We start from the raw sequence: 20,892 nt of genomic DNA, 5'->3' as shown, positions 1-20,892 counted from the left end.
TAGTGGTCTGAGAAGCAGACCAGTGTGGATTCCACTTTCCCTACTGGCCATCCCTTGGGTGAGAAGGATGTAGTCTATGCATGACTTGGTCTGGCCCAAAGGATCTACACAAGTAAAGCTTCCCCAGAGCCCTGTACCCCTTTGTCTGCATCCAGGCTGATATTGCTGACAAGCCGCTGCATTGATTTGGATGATCTGTCCAGGCCCTTCCATTGGCCTCCACTTATCCTGTCTCCCTTGCTGATGATGCAGTTAAAAATCTTCTGCAATCACTACCAGTCAGTGCTGGGTAGTGCCACCATCATGTTCTTTAGGAACGTGCACCTCACTTTCTTGTTTGCATAGGCATTTACACTGTCAATTTTCCTCCCTTCTATTCTACAGGTGACTTGTAACAGCCTGCCTGCAATAATATCTGTATGCTGCAAGGGGTGCACTTTGTCTCCTTTCAGGAGAATAGCGACCCCTGATGAACTTCTATCATTACTGGCAAACCAGAATGAGTCCCCATGCTGTCACCATTTTTGAACAGGACATAATCTCTGTTACTAAGCAGACTACATCCCTGAAGACAAAAAACATCCACCTGCAACTGACTCAGTGCAACTGACTCTGTTGTGTCACACTCATCTTTCATAAGCAGGCTTCTTATATTTACTGATACTGTCAGAATCTATAAACAGATGTCTCATCTGATCTCTCATAATTTTTAGTTGGATCAAAGGAGAAGCAGCATAGCTCTTGATACATATAGCCCTTCCAAGCTGCACTGGTGCCCCTCTGACTGGGTTGTCCCTAGAATTACTGGCAATAAACTTGAGATTTGTTTATAGCAATACACAGCCTTCTTGGTGGGGGGGGGGTAGGGGAGGAAGTGTTAGCCCATTTTATGTTTGGTACTTCAAGTGGGACAACAGGATTGTAGTTCTATAGGACTAAAGGACAAAAGGTTTTATCCCTGGAGAAATGGGATATCTGTTTACATCCTATCATTAAAAATGTTTAGTTTCTTCCAGCCTTTCTTAACTGGACAATCTATAATAGTTGACTCAGAAACATTTTATGCAGTGATAGACAATGATCCTCACTGTTGCATTTTGGTTTGTACATAGTAGCTATTTTAGGCAGATTATGAACTATCAGGTTCACTATTTCATTTCTCCAAGTTACTCCCATTAACTTTGAAGCCTACAGTTATCACTGCTGAAAGAAATTGGAGTAAAATGATAGTGAATCAGGCCTTTGACCCTTGTTTTTAAAACAAGCATGTAACCTGGGTGCACCCAAGTATGTGCTCCCCTCCCCAACTAGAAGGGATAGGTAGCTAGGCAGGAATGCTGTGAGAGGATCTGCAAATGCAAACCAGTTCCCTCTATTCCCTATAGTCAGGCCAGGACAAGGAATACTTAACCATATACAAATTTATTAATATTTACAGGAAGCCTTCAAAATATAAATATAAACATAGATATTTATATATAATATGTGACTATAAACCTTTTTCTCTATATATGATAGTTAACCACCACAGAGACTTTAAATAAGTTTCAAGTGAACACAGGTAAGTAATAGGGAAGGGTCCCAGCAGAGCCCCAACATAGATTATACACTCTAAGTTCTAATAAACAATAAACTTATAAAATATAAGGCGCCATATCACAAAATATAAAGCACTCTCTTACAAAACATAAGGCACAAACATCAAAACTAAACTTAACTCTTTAAAATTCCTCAAAGCTCAGGCTGTTCCTAAGGCCTTGGCTGCACTCCAGTTACTAGTGGGAGGGGAAAACCCAAATGCCCCTGGGGCCTTCCAGAAACCCCAATGAGGCCTACAAATTCAGAGGGGCCCTCTCCCCCTGGGACCTCCTCTCCAGGAGCCCCTTACTAACCAGGAGGAATTTCCCCTCCCCTGTTTGAATCCTTTCCCCCAGCAACTCACAACTCCAGGGTCCAGAGTGAGTGGTCCTTGGCCCCTTCAGACTCATTGCTCCTCACTTGCAGGAGCCTCCAGGGCCTTTGACTCCTTCTGGGCTGCCTGGCCACTTGGAGCTCTGTGCACCATCATGTGCTCCTGGGGGCTTTGCCTTCTGCTCAGGGATGGAGGCCTGGGCCACCTCATGCAACACTGGAGCTCAGTCTGCTCCTGGACCCTCCATGCAGCATTGCCTGCACCAGGCTGCTGGCTCTGTGCCAGAAAGTCCAGACCTGAGCCACAGCAAGTGTCTCTCAAGGTCTTGATCCCTCCCAGACCACTCTGTGCTGCACTATCCACACCGACTGCCTGACCCTATGCCAGGGGCTGCAGACCCAAGCTGCCTTGAGTGGCACCAGCCTGTGCGCCGTATTTCTGGCCACACACCAGAGGCTGCAGACTCAAGCTGCCACAAGCAGCTCCCAGGGTCCTGGTTCCTCCTGGATCCTCCATGCAGCACTGCCTGCATCAATGCCGTGTTCCTTTCTGGCAGGCTGAGGACGTGACTGTTTGTGACTCCCATCCAGTGAAGTAGTCTTTGGGGCAATAGCTCCACCCCACTGGCAAGCTCTTGCCAGCTCTTCTTTTTCCTCTTCTCCATCCCTTGTCACAGCCACCCATGTGCTGGGCATGCTGCTCTTTTATACCCTTCTAAGGCTCCACCCCCAGATTGCAAATAGACCAACCAGGCTGAGCAAGTTGCAGGCTTCAACCAGGCTAGGGTTCCCTGCCTCACCCCATGTAGGGGTGGGGCATGCTCCTCCCCAGCAATCACCCGATTGGTGGAAGGTCTCCACCAATCACAGTGAAGATTCTCTGAGCCTGGGACACACTGAGCAGCTATCAGTAAGTCCAGTACAAAAGCAGAAACAATGCTATCTGGTAGCACAATTAATATGCTTGATGATTAACATTATATTTCCTGGGTGTGAAAGACCTTTTGAGCTACTAGATCTTCTTGAAGTACTTATTTGCTCTGATGGAGACCTAATAGATTCACAGGAAAGGGTTACCTTCTTCTTTGGGTATCTTTAGGCTTTATGCCAGAACTTTTACTCTTCCTCCCCTCCTTTTGCTCATATATCAGTAACCAGCAGTTTACACAAGTGACTGACAGGTTGTTTGGGCTGGAATTACAGTGCAGCAGAAAGTACTGCACAATTATTAGGCTTTGCTTTTTATTTTTAATTAGCTTTACAGGTACTTTCTTTCCATCTTATTTTTTAACAGTTGTAGCAGCACATAGCAAACTGAGATATAGACTCTGTGCTGTCACTGAAATGATATGCTCCATTAATTTCAAATTGTTTACCAGCATTGGGGCTGTCTAGAAACCCTAAGGTTTAAGCACAGATGGAGCTTGTTCAAATTATATTTTATACAGCCTTTCCATTAGGCTTTGAGTTTTGGAATATTCCTGCTTCCCAATTTAGTGGCAGGCTAATTAAAAATGCTTCTCCCCTTTCATATGCTCATACCACCAAAGCAGTGATGCCATCCTGAATATATATAATGTCACAAAAAGGTTTTATATAATCTTCTAGAGGTGGGCTAAGAAGATGACCTTAAGGCAGTATTTAATGCCACTGAGGATGTGGATTGACGTGAAAAGAAGAGGAAAGCAGTTTCCACATGAGGTAGCATCCATAAAATGAGAAAGCAAAAAAATATATTAGCAGTAGGAAGGGTACTTCTAGGCTGTGGAATTACAAGGAGATACCACAAAGAAGTCAGTACTGGAAGAATGAAGTGAACAGGGATGTAAGTAAGTTACTCCTGAAATTCATTTCTCAAGTGCAGGTTGAAAAACTTAATGGAAAAACTTTTTCCACATTGGTACATCCAAAATTCCTGCCACTGAGGAAGACTGTTTTGCTGCCTTTAAATGAGACAGAAACAGATTTGAAACCTACATTCTCTGCTGCTGTCCAAGCATCCTGTTCAAAAACCAGACCAATGCCTTGGGGAATAAGATCCGTTTTAGTGATGGGAAAGTTTTATCCACTATTAATCCATTGCCCATCATGATGCTTAATAACTAGTGAAAGGTAGGCAAAAGGGGCCCATAGGGTGCACGTGAAATGAAATGGCACAGACTTATCCACGTCTAAATCCGACACAGGGGGTGTGTCTACATGAGACGTTTACTGCAAAGTAGACTAATTAGCTCTGCAGTAAACTTTGTGCATCTACATGTATGCCCTTATTAGTCAGAGTAAACTAATTAACTCCTCAGCAGGATTGTTACCTGTTTTTTACTCCATAGCAGCACACATGTAGATGTTGACGCAGCTGGCTAGGGAACAAGACTGCTTCAATGTGGGAGCTGCCTGCCAGCTAGTCCCATGCTGGAACACCCTCATGCCCCAGCCAGCTCCTTCCCAGAACATTGAGCTGGGGGGAGAGCAGCCCCAGACTGGAAGGCTAACTCCCCAGGTCCTCTGCCAACTAGGGCTGTTCCAACCTGGCTGAACATGTTGTGGTTCTGGGCACATGTTCAAATGCTTTTTTCAGGAGCTTTGCTCAGGAGCAATAAGCAGTGGAGTTTATTGTTTTGCATTAATTCCACATGTAGATGTGCCCAGGGTCCCAACTGATACCTTTCCTAAGTAACAGCAAATGTGCTTTATTCCTGGACCAACAGGTCCCATTGCAATGCAAACACTATATTGGGTAGGGCTGTATTGAACAGGCACATTTTCCCTAATGCAGCCTCTCAGCAACGTTCCTATTGATTAGCTAGCAGAATGTCTGAGGGAGGTTGGTGTGAAAGCCCTTTGTCCCCCTTTAAGGAGCATAGCATTCCTCCTTTTTCTTCTTTAGAGTGTAACATCTTGCTAGTGATTTTCCAAAGTTAACATGGTATTGTACTAGTGTGAAACCACTGTATTCTGATCTTAGTTAGAAAGGACCAATATGGTCACCTAATCCAGTAGTTCTCAACCAGGGTGGAATTAGAGCCTTTCAGGGATGCAACATCTGCTATCACTGTAACCAGGTAAAATGACCCTGTGTGCCTTGCAGAAAGCCAGACAGGGAAGGCCTGCACTAGAAGCACATACTCTTGCTACAGCCTTGCTCTGCCTGACCCTGCATAGCATACCCAAAAACAGGGGTATGAGGGGCAGGTGGAACTGTCCATGTGCCTCTGTTTTCAGGAGGATCATGTGATCATATTGGTAAAGGCAGCAGCAAGAGTGAGCACATCTAACTTTTTACAAGATAATTCAAATGCAGGAAAAAGTACACACTCCTGCTCCATCCTTCCCAGCCTGCTTCACATAAGGCAAACAGGGCAGTTCTACCTGCTTGCTGCAGTGATCCCAGCTCACTGGTTGAGAGCCACTGAGGTAAACTGAGGTAACACAAAACTGGTTCTCAACTGGAGAGGCACCAAATTAAAAAACTTACAGGGGGGTGCCAAGATTGAGAACATCTGATCAAGTCTGACCTCCTGCATAATCAAAGCAGCTGAATTATCATAATCAAATCCTTCATCTAGCTCTTTACTTTTGGTCAAGCTATCACATATTTTTTAGAAAGATATCCCAATCTTGGTCTCTTAGGCTAGAAACAGACATTGTCAAATGAAGGGAATCAGCTGTGCTGCAGTGTAGCATGGCACAGCTGATTTGCTTCATTGAGCAAAATATACATCACCCCTTGTTCAATCCTTGATGATGAAAGACAAAGGGCAGTGTAATCTTCCTTCTCAGCCAGACCTGTCCCCTGCAATCACAGGAGTGGATCTGGCTGAAGGGGGGAAAGCAAGGCTTTCCTGAGATTCACAGGGATGGATTTTTATAAGGTGGACAAGTGGCCTGATGGTCCAAGGGCTTCAGGGCCCTCAAGCCCCCAGAGCCTGGGTGTTTGGAAAGTACAACAGCTCAGGCTGCCCATTCTCTCCCACTACAGACCTAACAGATGTCCACCACAATAAAGCAACAGAGTCTATTACTACCTTTCGTCATACCACTGATTTTCTTTTGATGTGGCAGGACAAAGGGAACAAATGTCTATTTGCTCACAAGTTGTGCCACCATTGAAAATTTGGTGATCAATTTCCTCCCTTGGAGAACATTCCAGCCTTTAGTTTCAAGTAATGGAAAATTTATCATGTCCATTAGCACAGTGGTTCTCAAACTATGGTACGCATACCATTGGGGGTATGCAAGACATCTCTAGGGGGTACCAGGGAGAAATTATTTAATGGCAGATTTAATTTTCATTATAATAATTGGCATTTAAAGGGTTAAAATATAAAACGTATGCTGGTAGGGGTATATGAACAGCTGGTAAATCTGGAAGGAAGTACGCAATAATAAAAAAATTGGGAACCTCTGCATCAGTGGTGGCGGGAGAAAATATTATTTGAAAGGGCTGGAGGTGTGGGAAGTAGTGTAGTGTGCTGGGGGCACTGCAGGATCTGCAGGGTCACCCATACCTTCCACAGGGCCACTGTGGGGCTGGAAGGCAGTGGGAGTGCTGGGCGCGGTGCTGCAGCAGCAGAGCATGGCACTGGAGCAATGGAGCCACATTTGGGAGGGCTAAGCCCTGTTAGCCTGGCCTTCCACAGCCTGCGCTCTGCGTTGGCAAATTGTTCCACTCGTTATCTTCATTTTCTGTTTTAAAGAAGACAAATTCTAGTCTGAATTTCTTCAAATTCAACTTTTTCAATGGGATCTTGGTCTGCTAGGTTACTGATGTACACATACATTTTCTTGTGCAGGTACTTGAAGAGTGCAATCTATTTAACCCCCAACTTTTGCTGCATCCGTAGTGTTAGACCCTAACTCCATGCAGCACCCAACCACCAGGAAGATGACAGTCCAATTGCTTATGGATCCTGGTACTCATTAGCCAGAGCAAGCAGGGAGCAAACACCAGCACACATTGCTCACAACATCTTTATTCAGAATGTATACAACTTTGGGCGAGCTCCCTCACAAACACCCAGTCTATAAACACAGGGAGCAGCAACAAACAATCGTTTTTTCCCACATTTATAGACTTTGGTTTCTACTCCTTAACATTTATTCCACCCTGTCCCTCCGTCTGTTCCACCCATTTCTCCTCCTATCTCATAGTTTCATAGTTTCTAGGGTCGGAAGGGACCTGAGTAGATCATCTAGTCCATGGCAGGAAATAATACTGGGGTCAAACGACCCCAGCAAGATGTTCATCCAACCTCCTCTTAAAAACCCCCAGGGTAGGAGCCAGCACCACTTCTCTTGGAAGTTGATTCCAGATCCCAGCCACCCGGACCATGAAGTAGTGCCTCCTGATATCCAGCCTAAATCTACCCTCCGCCAGCTTGTGACTGTTATTCCTGGTCACTCCTGGCAGTGCACAGGGGAATAGTGACTCCCCAATGTCTGCTGATCCCCCCGACTGGTTTATAACAGGCCACAAGATCCCCCCTCAGCCTTCTCTTTTGGAGGCTGAATAGGTTCAGGTCCCGTAGCCTCTCCTCATAGGGCCTGCCCTGTTGTCCCTGATCATACGTGTGGCCCTCCTCTGGACCCTCTCCATGTTGTCCACATCCCTCTTGAAGTGCGGTGCCCAGAACTGGATGCAGTACTCCAGTTGCGGCCTGACCAGTGCCGCATAGAGGGGAAGGATCACCTCTTTGGACCTGCTTGAGATGCATCTGTGGATGCATGACAAGGTACAGTTGGCCTTCCTGACTGCATCCCCACACTGCCGGCCCATGTTCATCTTGGAGTCAATTATGACTTCAAGCTCCTTTTCCGCCTTTGTGCTGACAAGAGGGGAGTTCCCCAACCTGTACATCTGGTACTGGTTATTCCTTCCGAGGTGCATCACCTTGCACTTGTCTGTGTTGAATCCCATCCTATTCACATCCGCCCACCCCTGTAACCTGTCTAGGTCTGATTCTAACCTGATGCTTCTTTCTACTGTGCCCACATCTCCCCACATCTTAGTGTCATCAGCAAATTTGAACAGGGTGCTTTTTACCCCCTCGTCCAAATCGCTGATGAAGATGTTGAACAGTGTGGGCCCGAGGAACAAGCCCTGTGGAACCCCACTGCCCACGTCCTTCCAGGTTGAGAAGGACCCATTCACCACCACCCTCTGGGTGCGGCCCTCCAGCCAGTTGGTGACCCAATTGACTGTGTGGGCATCGACACCACAGTCCCCCAGTTTCTTAATGAGAACGGGGTGAGAGACAGTGTCGAAAGCCTTCCTGGAAGTCCAGGAAGACTATGTCCACTGCTACCCCTGCATCTAATGATCTGGTAATCTGATTGTAAAAGGCCACCAGGTTGGTCTGACAGGACCTGCCACTGATGAACCCATGTTGGTTTCCCCTAAGCATGCAGTCCCCTGCTGGCCCCTCATGGATGTGTGCCAGCATAATTTTCTCAAACAGCTTGCTTAGGATCGAGGTAAGACTAACTGGCCTATAGTTTCCCGGGTCCTCCTTCCTCCCTTTTTTGAAGATGGGAACCACGTTAGCCCTCTTCCAGTCCTCCGACACCATACCAGAGCACCACGAGTGCTCGTAAAGCCGTGCCAGGGGTCCTGCAATGACCTCGGCCAATTCCTTTAGAACTCTAGGGTGGAGATCGTCCGGGCCGGCTGATTTAAATACGTCCAGCCCCTCCAGAAGCTCCCTAACTAGTTCCTTGCTAACCTTTGGCCCAGGTGTGCCTCCCCTGGGGCCCAAGGGGGGCCCAGCAGGGAGGTGGCTGTTCTGGTCCCTACTTAGGAAGACAGAGGCAAAGAAATTGTTAAACATGTTAGCTTTGTCATCTGGTGTGACGACCACATTTCCCAATGTGTCCTGCAAGGGCCACACCATTTACATGCTTTTTTGTTATGAGTGCATGTCTAAGACCTTGACTTTTTTTCTTCTGTCTATGGGAGGACTTTGACCCAAACCTGGAAGCTTCTGGAGGCTTCTTCACCAATCACCATTCACCTTTTCTCATATGTTCATCTTGAAATCTGTTACTAATTTCATGTTGTTTTCCACATTCCAGTCTGTTTTTCTGTCTCATGTTGTACCATCTTCCACATTCCTAACATGTCACCTCATTCACAGAACACAGACTCACACAGATTCACTTGCTGCTTTTTCCTCAGAAAATGGTTGACACAGTTAAGATGGTTACTTAGCATAAGCAAATGGCTGACTTAGATATCATTCTGCCTTGTGGTCAGTAGCTTTGCTGGGCCACAGGTCATGCCTTTATTCAATTGCAAATCCAGTATTCCCCAAAATCTAAATTATTGTCACCCTAACAAGTAGGTGTGAATTCAAGCTAAGCACTGGGAGATGTGGGGGGAGGGTCAAGGTAAGGTGCTTGTGATTTCAAAAACACTCTCTCCCCTCCCCCCCGTTTCTGAAAAACACATACTGTATACATCTACATTTTCTGTGTTTACAGATGCACAGAGCCATTCACTGAGCATATTTAGTCCTACACATCAAATTTTCACTGGATTCTGTTTTTTAACTCTCAGAGGAAATTCTTCTACCTTCATAATTCCCAGTTTGATGGATTATAAATATCCACAAGCCCATGAGCTTTGGCCTATTTCCTATTTTAAGGAACAAACAAATTACCCATTGCCATCAACATTGGCTTCCAAATCAATGTGTAGTATAAAGATTGCTGTGATAGCTTTATAGAGAATTACAGTCTGCATGGCCCTGAAGAGGCAGCTTTCTACCTCCAATATTATGCGGGAATATTTGCACTGTAGTTGTTTTTTCTCCCAGTGCTACTGCTGTTGTGAAGTTAGCACTTTCCCCCACCCCTTCCCATGAGAGAGAAGCAGGCATGAAATTCTCCCACACTCCCAAAAGCTCACTAGAAAGAATTCACAACTGGGTTCAGAGCTGTATGAAGAAAAATGACAGGCTGCAATTTTGAATTTTAACATTTTCTTAGATCTTTCCTATAATTCCTGTGTTGCAAGGAATCCTGTGCTACATATAAACCTTTCCAGACAACTTAAGAGGAGAAGCAGTGAGGGAGCTTCTGGTTTGAAAAAAGCTATAAACTGACACTCCGGTGACAGATCGCAAAGTGTTGTATAACAATTAAACGTGCATTTCAGACCCAAATGGCTTTGAATTGGAGTGGTTCTTGGATGGCTTGCAAACGGGTGGTTTTAAGTGACCTTTGACCTTTTTCTGGCATAGGAGGGGGTAGACGTCCTCTTCCTTCCAACTGGAATATGTTCCAGAACTGGCATCTAGGGAAATCAACTCTCAATTGAAGTAAGAATGTCCCTCATTCAAAGCTGCATTTCATCTGTGTGTGCATAGAAATTGGATTAAGTTGATCAATAGACAGTTACATTTCTCCTCACATCTCTGAATTGTGACAACTAACTTACAAACAGGTAATGTTATTTATATTCCTTTTTACTGAAGTGGTAAAGCCAAATATGATTATGGAAAGGAATTTAAATTTTTATTTTGTTAAGGGCATAGCCATGTCTCATTTTTAAATACATTGAATTGTCTGTCAATGTATTTAGGATTTTCTTTTAAGAAAATCTAGTCGGGGTGGATCCAGGGGGTGTGCAATGGTGCAGTGGCCTTTTGGTCAATCGTGTAATGGGAGAAGCAGCCAAGGATTTTTTTAAGCAAATAAGAGTTCTCCCTTCCTTTCCCATCCCCTTCTGTCTTGCCCACCACTGCCTCTGTCTGGCTGCCACAGGGCCAGAGAGGTTTCAGAGCTGTTCCTGCCCACTCTAGCCATGTTCTGCAGATATAGGCTTAACCAGGCATGGTGGCAGCAGCAGGTGGGTTCCTTCTCCCTACTCAGTCCCCCAGCATTCCCTGCTAGCCTAAGAGCAGGTGCAGGGGAAGAGAAACCACGTGCTGCTGGTGGTGGTGCCTCTAGCTGAGCCTGGTTCTTGAGTGCCCTCCTACCCCACTTCCAACTCAGCTGGGGCCAGCAGCAATGGTAATGGTGGGTGAGGGAGGGGGAAATTAGATTAGAGCAGGAGGGAATATTGAGCAGAGCACAGAGGGGAAAGGAGATGGGGAGGGAAAATTCTTACTTGCTTGAGGCACTTTAAAAAATCCCTCACTGCTACTCCTGAGGTTGTCGACCTGTCCCAGTGTGGAAGGAGGAGGTTGGGAATATACACCCCCTCTGAAATCCTGGATCCACTGATACATCTAGTTAGTTAATGCTAAATGTTAGAGAGAATCTTAGTGACCAGATTTTGGAGTACACATTGAAGCAAACGACAACCCAAGCTGTTGTTCTTCAGGAATTAACAATTAGTCATAAAAAACAAAACAAAACAAAATCTGTGTAAAAATGTTGTATTTATAAAACATGTACCTGGAGGTTGCTACTGCTTAGTGAGAGGCTTCTGGAATTGATTTTATGTCTGTTGAAATCACCAATTAATCAGGACTGCTGTGCAAGGGAACTATCTGTTTGTTCCCACAGGATAATGTGTCTCTGAAAAGCAGCAACAGCCTCTATCCTTCTCCTGCTACAATACATGTACACAGAAAATAATGATGATGCCATGTGTATTTTAAATTGCTATGGCCAATTTGTTTTCAGAAAGCCACAACAATTATAGTATGGAAACTGAGAAATCAGTAGCTAATGAAAGTTCTACATATAGATTTTGCTTGCTGAGAAGTTAAGGTTTACGAAAGAAGAGAGTACTCTAGATGAATTACTAAAGAGGTTTAACTCCTGAAAATATCTTTTATACTGGCAGCAAAATGCCTGATTAAGCAGACATAACTACTCCTTCAGTCTCCAAAAGGTTACAGAATTGTACAGTGCAGGAACGTAACTTTGTACTCTCCATTACTATGGAAAAAAGATATATCCACTTAAAGAAGACATGGTTGTCTAACATGTTCATAGAATCATAGAATCAATGAGTCGGAAGGGACCTAGACAGATCATCTAGTCCGACACCTGCCATGGACAGGAATGAGCACTGGGGGGGGAGGGGTCATAAGACCCCAGCCAGGTGCCTATCCAGTCTCCTCTTGAAGATTTCCAGGGAAGGTGAGAGCACCACCTCTCTGGGAAGCCTATTCCAGGCTCTGGCCACCCTTACAGTGAAGTAGTTCTTCCTAATATCTAACCTAAACCTATCCTCCCTCAGCTTGTGGCCACTGTTCCTGGTGACTCCAAGGGGGGGCCTGGTGAACAGATTTTCCCCGAGTCCCTGCTGCTGGCCCCTGATAAGGTTGTAGGCAGCCACAAGATCTCCCCCCAGTCTCCTCTTGTGGAGACTGAAGAGATTCAAGTTCCTTAGCCTCTCCTCATAGGGCTGGCCATGGAGGCCCCCAACCATATGAGTGGCCCTCCTCTGGACCCTCTCCAGGTTCTCCACATCCCTCTTAAAGTGTGGCGCCCAGAACTGAACACAGTACTCCAGCTGTGGCCTGACTAGCGCCGCATAGAGGGGGAGCAAAACCTCTCTGGACCTGTTAGTGATGCCCCTGTTGATGCATGACAGGGTGCGGTTGGCTCTGCCTATTGCTTCATTGCATTGGTGATTCATATTCATCCTGGAGTCAGTTCTGACTCCAAGATCCCTCTGCCTCTGTGCTGCCAAGAGGGGCAGCCCCTGACCTATAGCCATAATGCTGGTTCCCTCTCCCCAGGTGCAGCACTCTGCACTTGTCCTTGTTGAACCGCATCTTGTTCAGATCCACCCACTTCTCTAACCTATCCAGGTCTGCCTGGATGTGGTCCCTGCCTGCCGGTGTATAGACCTGGCTGACTGCTCCTCCCAGTTGATGTCAGGGTAATTCATATCACCCATGACCACAACATCCTTTGCACGCACGGCCTCCTCCAGCTGCCTGGAAAATTCCAGATCCAGCTCTTCCTTCTGATGTGGTGGTCTGTAGTAAACCCCTACCACCAGATCCCTCTCCCCCCGTCCTCCTTGAAGTTTGACCTACAGGGTCTCAGTTAAGCCTTCCTCTGGTCCCATTTGGAAGGTAGAACTGGTATACTGTTCCCTAACATTAAGCACAACCCCCCCACCTTTTTTCCCCTTCCTATCTCTTCTAAACAATCTATAGCCCTCTATGTCTACTGCCCAGTCAAAAGTTTCATCCCACCACGTCTCCACTAGGCCCAACATGTCGATTTTACTACTTGCAAGCAGGAGAGCAAGCTCCTCCTGCTTGTTCCCCATGCTTCTTGCATTAGTGAAGAGACACCTTAATCCCCCTGTGGGAGCCCTGGGCACCCCCCCTTCCTGAGAGACAACTGGTCCCTTGGTATATACCTGAGCTCTTATTTGGTCAGGTCCTACATCTGGTTGAGTTATCTCTTGCTCCTGTGGATCCCCATCCCCCAATGAACTTAGTTTAAAGCCCACCGGAGGAGGTCAACTAGCCTGTAAGAAAACAAACTCTTACCTTTGGGGGAGAGATGGAGACCATCACGCCTCAGGATACCCTCTGCTCTGAAGTGCAGGTCTTGGTCCAGGAAGCCAAATCCTGTGTGGTGACACCAACTCTGGAGGCACCAGTTCACCTCACGGATGCAGTCGCTCTGCCACTGATGGCCTCCACTAACCAGGAGGAGGGACGAAAAGACCACCTGGGCCTCCAACTCTCTAAGCTTGGCCCCCAGAAGCACGTAGTCATCCAAGATCTGGTCCGGACTACTCTGGGCCGCATCATTGGTTCCCACATGGATGAGGACCATAGGATAGTAGTCGGAAGGCTGGATGAAGTCAGCGATCTTACTTGTGACATCCCCAATCTTGGCTCCTGGGAGACAGTACACTTCTCTCACATTGAGGTCCTTGCAGCGGATGGGTCCCTCCATTCCTCTGATCTCCACAACTGGGTCACTGGATGATGCTCAGGTGGTATGGATGCTGGCTTGTTGGATGAGAGCGTGGCTTCCTCCCTTCCTCCTTCCTCATACTCAGTCTCCTCCAGCACTGCCAGGGCCTCATACCTGTTCCCCAGTTGTGCTGGGGTGACAGTTGATGCAGCTGCATGCTGCCTGTGATGCCACCTTGAAGGTGATCATCCTCCATTCACCTTCTGCAGATTTCTGGGTGGTGACAGCCTGAGGGGACGGGCCCTGCAACATTTAATTTAAGCAGAGCATTGAGTTTTCAGTGTTCCCAGTTTCTGATCTAAGCATTAATTGCAAATGGCAAAACTGAAGTGTGCATAAGCCATAGGTTAATATGACAATTTAAAAAAAGAAAGATCTTGCATTGTTCATTTGAAAAGAGATGTGATTCTCTAATGCTTTGGAATCATGCTTATTACGTATGTAATACATGAACATTTTCAAATATTAATTACGATATAAATGGATTCTTTACCTAATCTTTAAAAAGGATGTTTAAGGCAAGATTAATTTTGATCTAAATATCCCTGTGAAAGAGGAGATCATTTTATTAAGGCACTGTGGTAATCCAGGATTATTTCTGTTTTTATAATGCAAATGCTGAATGTTGAATGTTTCTGTGCTAAATGTTTTCTTGATTGATGACAACAGACCCCCTTGAACTGCAAGTGGATACTTCCAACTCGGATGTTAACTATCTTCTAGAGATGACTAAATGAAAAAATAATCATCTGGACAGACTAAGTTAAGAAGCCACTTTTATAAAAGGAATTTAAAAGGCATTTAAAACTCTGACATCGTGCCACAGTTTGTTGTTCCTGGGGGTCACATTATAGATCTCAGGCTGCACCTGTGCCTCCACCTGCAGCACGTTGAACTGGGTCAGAGTGGGGGCTACTCTGACCCAGTTCAATGTGCTGTGGAGGGGCTGCCTGCATTGAAGCACCCCTGTTCCCCAGCCAGCCCCATTAGTGTCTGCACATGTGTTGTTGTACAGTCAAGAATGTCACTGCAGGATAATGCTTGTATTTACAAGTGCTAATCTATAGCATAATTAATTAGCTTACTGCAGCCTAATAGGGACTTTACTGCAGAATTAATTAGACAGGCCTGCAGTAAACGTCTGGTCTAGATGTCCACATTTTAAGTAAAGATAAACAGAGCACACTTTAGCAGGTATACATCCTGGGTTTAATCATATCAGAATAAGGCATACAATTATCACTTAGCCTCTTTGAGAGAACCCTGGACATGGAACTTGAATGACTATATATAGACCTTCCATGATTATTTGTATTACAGTAATATCTATGTACCATCAAGGTTGAAGGTCCATTAGCAATAGATGCTGTCATTGACTTCTTCACCTCTCCCTGAAGAAAACAAAGCAGATGACTTTTATGTAGGTAAGATGGACCAATGGGAGGGAAAAGGGGATATAAAGAATGGGGGCTGAGATAGAAAGACTGACTTGTCCAAGATCACACAAGAAGTCTATGGCAAAGTCTGAGGCTGAACCAAAACTGAGTACAACTGCCTTGGGCCTAGAACTTCTGAGTTGTAGTTCAGTGCTTTAACTACAAGATCATCTTTAAGGGCTCATGCCTACAAATCCAGTACTAACATCAGAATACAATTAATTAAAAAAATATTTTTTCCCATATGGAGTAATAAATGCAAATTCCCATCTCCATGACTTTTCACACTACACAGTAGGTAACAAACTTGCTAGCTCTGGGGAGTGAGGTACTTTTACTTCCTATGGAAATGTGCAACAAGGAAGGCTAACTCTTCAGCTAGGGAGAAAACTGCTTTGCTCCCCATACTTCATTGTCTGCTTGGTATTTGGGTTTTTGTGTTACAGAAGCAAACCTTGGAGCTTGTCAGATAATGGGCCTGTGTTGTCTTTGTGATCCTGGTCAAGAAATAAGGTTTTATATCCTTAGGAATTCCACAGTTGATGGGATGTATGTAATCTCTTGTGATTGGTCAAGTCCATACCGTAATAAACTTGCTGAATATAATCTGGAGACTAGAAGACATGGAATTATGGGATGCATGGATTTTTTTTCCTCACAACTTTATTGGTGTAGAATCTTTGTTGGGGTTATTAGATGTTATTGGCTCTTCCCCTTTACTAGAAGTATAAACACAGACTAGAGATGTGTAGGTAGAAACAAATGGTGGTCAGAGATGGGTACTGTAAAAAAAAGTCAAAATGCTTTCTCTTTTCTGATTTCTCTCCTAGTACTAAGGAATTAGCCATTTTTCTTAGGCAAAGAGACATAGTATCACAGTATCATAGTAGCTAGGGTCAGAAGGGACCTAAACAGATCATCAAGTCCAACCCCCTGCCTTGGGCAGGAATGGATGTTAGGGTCATATGACCCCAATCAGGAGTCTATCCAGGCTCCTCTTAAAGACCCCCAAGGTAGGAGTGATCACCACTTCCCTTGGAAGTTGATTCCAGGTCCTAGGCACCCTAGCTGTAAGGTAATGCCTCTTGATGTCTAGCCTGAACCTGCTCTCTATCAACCTGTGGCCATTATTCCTAGTTACCCCAGGTGGTGCCCGGGGGGAAAAGGGCATCTCCTATTCTCTGCTGATCCCCCCTGGTGAATTTGTAGATGGTCACCAGATCTTCCCTCAGCCTTCTCTTTTGGAGACTGAATAGGTTCAGGTCCTTTAGTCTCTCCTTGTATGGCCTGCCCACACAAGACAGATCAAGCAGTTTGGTCCCTCTAGTGTGGGAAACTGTTTTGCTCCCTTAGGAAAAAAAATAGATTGGTATGAATGCTCTTGTATAATAGACCAAATCTCTTTGGAATTGTAGAGTATAGTATGGTGCCATTGGGTTCAGTGCTGCTGCTGAACATAAGTGGGTAATCACTGGGACTAAAGCTTTCTTCTGGATAAAAGTTTTGGCTCCCTCATCTGTCACAATAAAGTTCTAGCATAAGGAGATTCTTTATTTAATCCCAAGTTTATGTGTATTACTTGCCAATCTACCCTACAGCAAAAATAAAATCTTTATTTCCATGAACTTTATAGCATCAGCTTTACAAATGCGTTGTGAGAGTTATATTCACACTATCATTTATGCCTGGTATTACAAGTCTGAATACTGGTAATTACTAGTGAATTTACCATCAGAATGAAATATAAACCTCTGAGAAAAATATTTTAAAATCCAGAAACAATAGGTGGTACAATGCAGTAATAATATTTTAAATTTTTGCATCAGTGTATTTGGCATTAATTTATAACTGCCACAAGGAACTGATTTTATCTGCTAATGTGAGATTCTGTTGCCATTGTAATTTTAGCAAAAAGTTTATAAACAAGGGTGGAATAGGACCACTACTGAATAGGCAAAAGCAGTTGGTGACAGACAGGGAGAACAAGGCTGAACTCCTCAATGAGTTCTTTGCCTCAGTCTTCCTAAATGAGGGGCAAGACAAGTCTTACATTGTAGAGAGGCAACAGCTAGGTGCCAGACTACCAAGCGTTCACCCTGAGATGTTGCAGAGTCACTTGGAAGGACTGGATGAGTTTAAGTCGGCAGGCCCGGATGAGCTCCATCCAAGGATACTGAAGGCACTGGCTGATATCATTGCACAGCAACTGCCAAGAATATTTGAGCACTCATGGTGCATGGGACAGGTCCCAGAGGACTGGAAAAGGGCCAATGTGGTCCCTATTTTCAAGAAGGGGAGGAAGGAGGATCCAGGCAACTATAGGCCAGTCAGTCTCACCTCCATCCTTGGCAAAGTCTTTGAAAAGATTATTAAGGCTCATATATGTGAGAGCCCAGCAGGAAAAATTATGCTGAGGGGAAACCAGCACAGGTTCGTAGCGGGTAGATCATGCCCGACTAATCTAGCCTTTTTTAATGACCAGGTTACAAAACACCTGGACACAGGAGTAGGGGTTGATATCATTTACTTAGACTTCAGGAAGGCCTTCGATACCCTATCCCACCCCATATTGGTGACCAAGTTAAGAGGATGTGACTTGGATGATTACACAGTCCGGTGGGTGGCAAATTGGCTAGAGGGTCATTCCCAGAAAGTGGTAGTGGAAGGGTCTGTATCAACCTGGAAGGGAGTGGGTAGTGGGGTCCCACTAGGCTCAGTCCTTGGAACCATACTCTTCAATGTCTTCATCAGTGACTTGGATGAGGGAGCGAAGTGTACTCTGTCCAAGTTTGCGGATGATACAAAACTGCGGGGGAAAGTGGACACACCGGAAGGCAGGGAACAACTGCAGGAAGACCTGGACAGGTTGGACAAATGGGCAGAAAACAATAGAATGCAATTTAACAAGGAGAAATGCAAAGTGCTCACCTAGGGGGGAAAAATGTCCAGCACACCTACTGCCTAGGAAATGATTTGCTCGGTAGCATGGAAGTGGAAAGGGATCTTGGAGTCTTAGTGGACTCCAAGATGATCATGAGTCGTCAGTGTGACAAAGTCATCAGAAAAGCTAACTGCACTTTATCATGCACCAGCAGATGCATGACAAACAGAACCAAGGAGGTGATACTTCCCTTCTATCGGGCGTTGGTCAGACTGCAGTTGGAATACTGCATGGAGTTTTGGGTGCCACACTTCAAGAGGGATGTGGATAACCTGGAGAGGGTCCAAAGAAGGGCCACTCATATGGTTAAGGGCTTTCAGGCCAAGCCCTATGAGGTACCTGGACCTCTTTAGCCTCTGTAAGAGAAGGTTGAGAGGCGACCTTGTGGCTGCCTATAAATTCATCATGGGGGTGCAGAAGGGAATTGGTGAGGCTCTACTCACCAAGGCACCCCTGAGGGTCACAAGAAATAATGGCCATATGCTAGCAAAGACCAGATTTAGACTGGACATTAGGAGGAACTTCTTCACAGTTAGAGTGGTCACGGTCTGGAATGGGCTCCCAAGAGAGGTGGTGCTCTCCCCTATCCTGGGGGTCTTCAAGAGGAGGTTGAATGAGCATCTGGCTGGGGTCATCTGAACCCAGCACTCTTTCTTGTCTATGCAGGGGGTCGGACTCGATGATCTATTGATGTCCCTTCCGATTCTAACATCTGTGAATCTATGAATCTAAGTGAAGTAATATGAACAATGTAAAATATGTACAACATGAAGTCCTCCTCTATGTCACAGGAAGCCTGCCTGCACCCAGATTCAACACGCAGCTAATTTCAATGGACCCGCTCTTGCACCTGGAATGTAAGTGATGTATTTTGGATTGGCACTTCAAAATGTGTTTACATGGCATACAGCTTCTTCACTGAGCTAAATAGCTTTGGACTAGCACTTAATGCAGCTATATAGCATCCACGTTCAGAGCTAGCACCCATAGAATTAGCTGAAGAACCTCTACAAGGTTCTGCCTTGCACAGTATAAACATTAGCCATGTACAGACATTCAATTTCTGTTTGGGAGAATTACCATTCTCCCAATAGAAACTAAAAGTGTACAAATATTCACACATTTTTTTCCAAAACCAAACATGGCAATTCTGGGAGAAAAAATAATTTGACTCCAACTAGGGAGAAGTTGGTCCTGGGAGAATGTCTTGTTTGTACTGTCCTGGCATAATTCCTTCCAGGGCCCAAGAGGAGTGGAACTAGGGGAGAAACTTTTGTGCCTTCCTGAAACTGGTTCCTTCCCCATCTGAAGAAAGTGTGGGGATGGTGTAGACCAAGAGGGGAAGGAAGGAGCAGCCACTCATTGCTTTCTGCAGGCTCCTCAGACTCCAGAGACTCAGTCTATGGGAGAGGTCTTGGGGATTTGCCCCACTTTTCCCCTCCCCTCCAGAATGGTCCAGAAGATGAAGCAACAAGTGAGGCAAAGCCCTACCCAAGTTGGACAGTGCCAAGTTTTGGGGTGGAGGAGACTGGCAGCAGCTGCCTCTGTTCCCTGCCTCTTTCCCCCCAGAATGAGCACTGCCCAACTTTGGGAAGAGGCTGAGGGCTTTGATCCAGTGCTCCTTCTTCCATGCTGCTCCCAGAGGCTGGGAGTGGAATGGAAGAGGCTCTTCCCCTCTTGTTCCACAGACCCCAGTCTGGGGAAGACACAGGGAGTCTTTCCATTACTCCACTCCCCCTGCGACTAGGAGGAGTGGAGCAGGCACTACTTCCCACACCTTCCTCAAATAAGAATCACCCCAGGAAGGCAGAGAGAACAGGGGAGAGAACAGGCTCCCTCTCCCAGAAAGATTTCTACTGGTGGAAGCGTCTCAGAAATGGACACCTGTTTGTGGCCATAGTCTTTTCTGAAGAGTTAATCTTTGGCTACTTCTAGCAGACTGTAAGGAAAGGTTGGATTGGATTTTTTAGAATAGTATTTAGGTACTTTGTGAGTATTCAAGACAAAACCAAACCTCTGTTCCACTCATGTTGTTGTGGATAAGTAAAGTTTCCACACTTACTGACTCGATGCACCTCCAGAATAAGAACGGGGGTATGAGGATGAGTATAGTGACAAGAGACATGGTTAACAAATAGATAGCAAATGCTGAAGAACTACTTTAGGATTGCATCTCTCTGTCTCTTCCAAATTTGAAGGACTAGCTATTTGAAGAGCATGCTGGGAAAGGTTACTATGAAAATGAAGACATCTGATATTAATTGAAAAGCTATACAAAATGGGGATTTGTTCTCTTGTTTGAGGTCAAAGAGACCTAGCTGAGATGACCTTAAAGTCTCAAAGATGGTACTGAAATATCTTTATTTTGTTAGAATTCTGTTTTTAGGCATAATAAAAATTGAGGTAATTTTCCTATCAACTGCTTCCAGTGTTAAGTGCATCTGCTCTGTATCATAGCAGCTATTTTAATCCACATCTGCTTTTAATTTTTCAGTTCTCCAGAATTGTTTATAAACTATATAAATTGTTTATAATCACAGTTAGACTGAGTCCATAGTAGGCTGTGGACTCTGTCAACTCTGATTACTTAGTCCACTGAAGTCCTAATAATTTTTTTCCAAATACATGAATACAGGATATAACTTAATTGAAGATACACTTTACAGTTGTTCATTCTTGTTCTGTTGTTCCCTTAGTATTAAG

At 45.1% G+C, this 20,892-nt stretch overlaps 2 protein-coding genes across 2 annotated transcripts in view; one reads left to right on the top strand and one right to left on the bottom strand.

Moving 5' to 3' along the window:
• Nucleotides 1–20,892, bottom strand: part of LOC149866486 (uncharacterized) — a 315,323-nt gene that overhangs the window by 484 nt on the left and 293,947 nt on the right. The window contains exon 2 of the mRNA XM_090043779.1: nt 13,377–14,055. Coding sequence (XP_089899905.1) covers nt 13,377–13,791 — 415 coding nt within the window. The 5' untranslated portion in view covers nt 13,792–14,055. The remainder of the gene's footprint in view (nt 1–13,376; nt 14,056–20,892) is intronic.
• The window catches only part of LOC149866489 (uncharacterized), a 237,348-nt gene that overhangs the window by 163,221 nt on the left and 53,235 nt on the right, over nt 1–20,892 (top strand). The window lies entirely within an intron of this gene.

Source organism: Crocodylus siamensis, chromosome 4, assembly GCF_052110815.1.
Source record: "Crocodylus siamensis isolate JL-2025a chromosome 4, ASM5211081v1, whole genome shotgun sequence".
Taxonomy (NCBI): Eukaryota; Metazoa; Chordata; order Crocodylia; family Crocodylidae; genus Crocodylus; species Crocodylus siamensis.
This window is presented reverse-complemented; position numbering and strand designations above follow the sequence as displayed.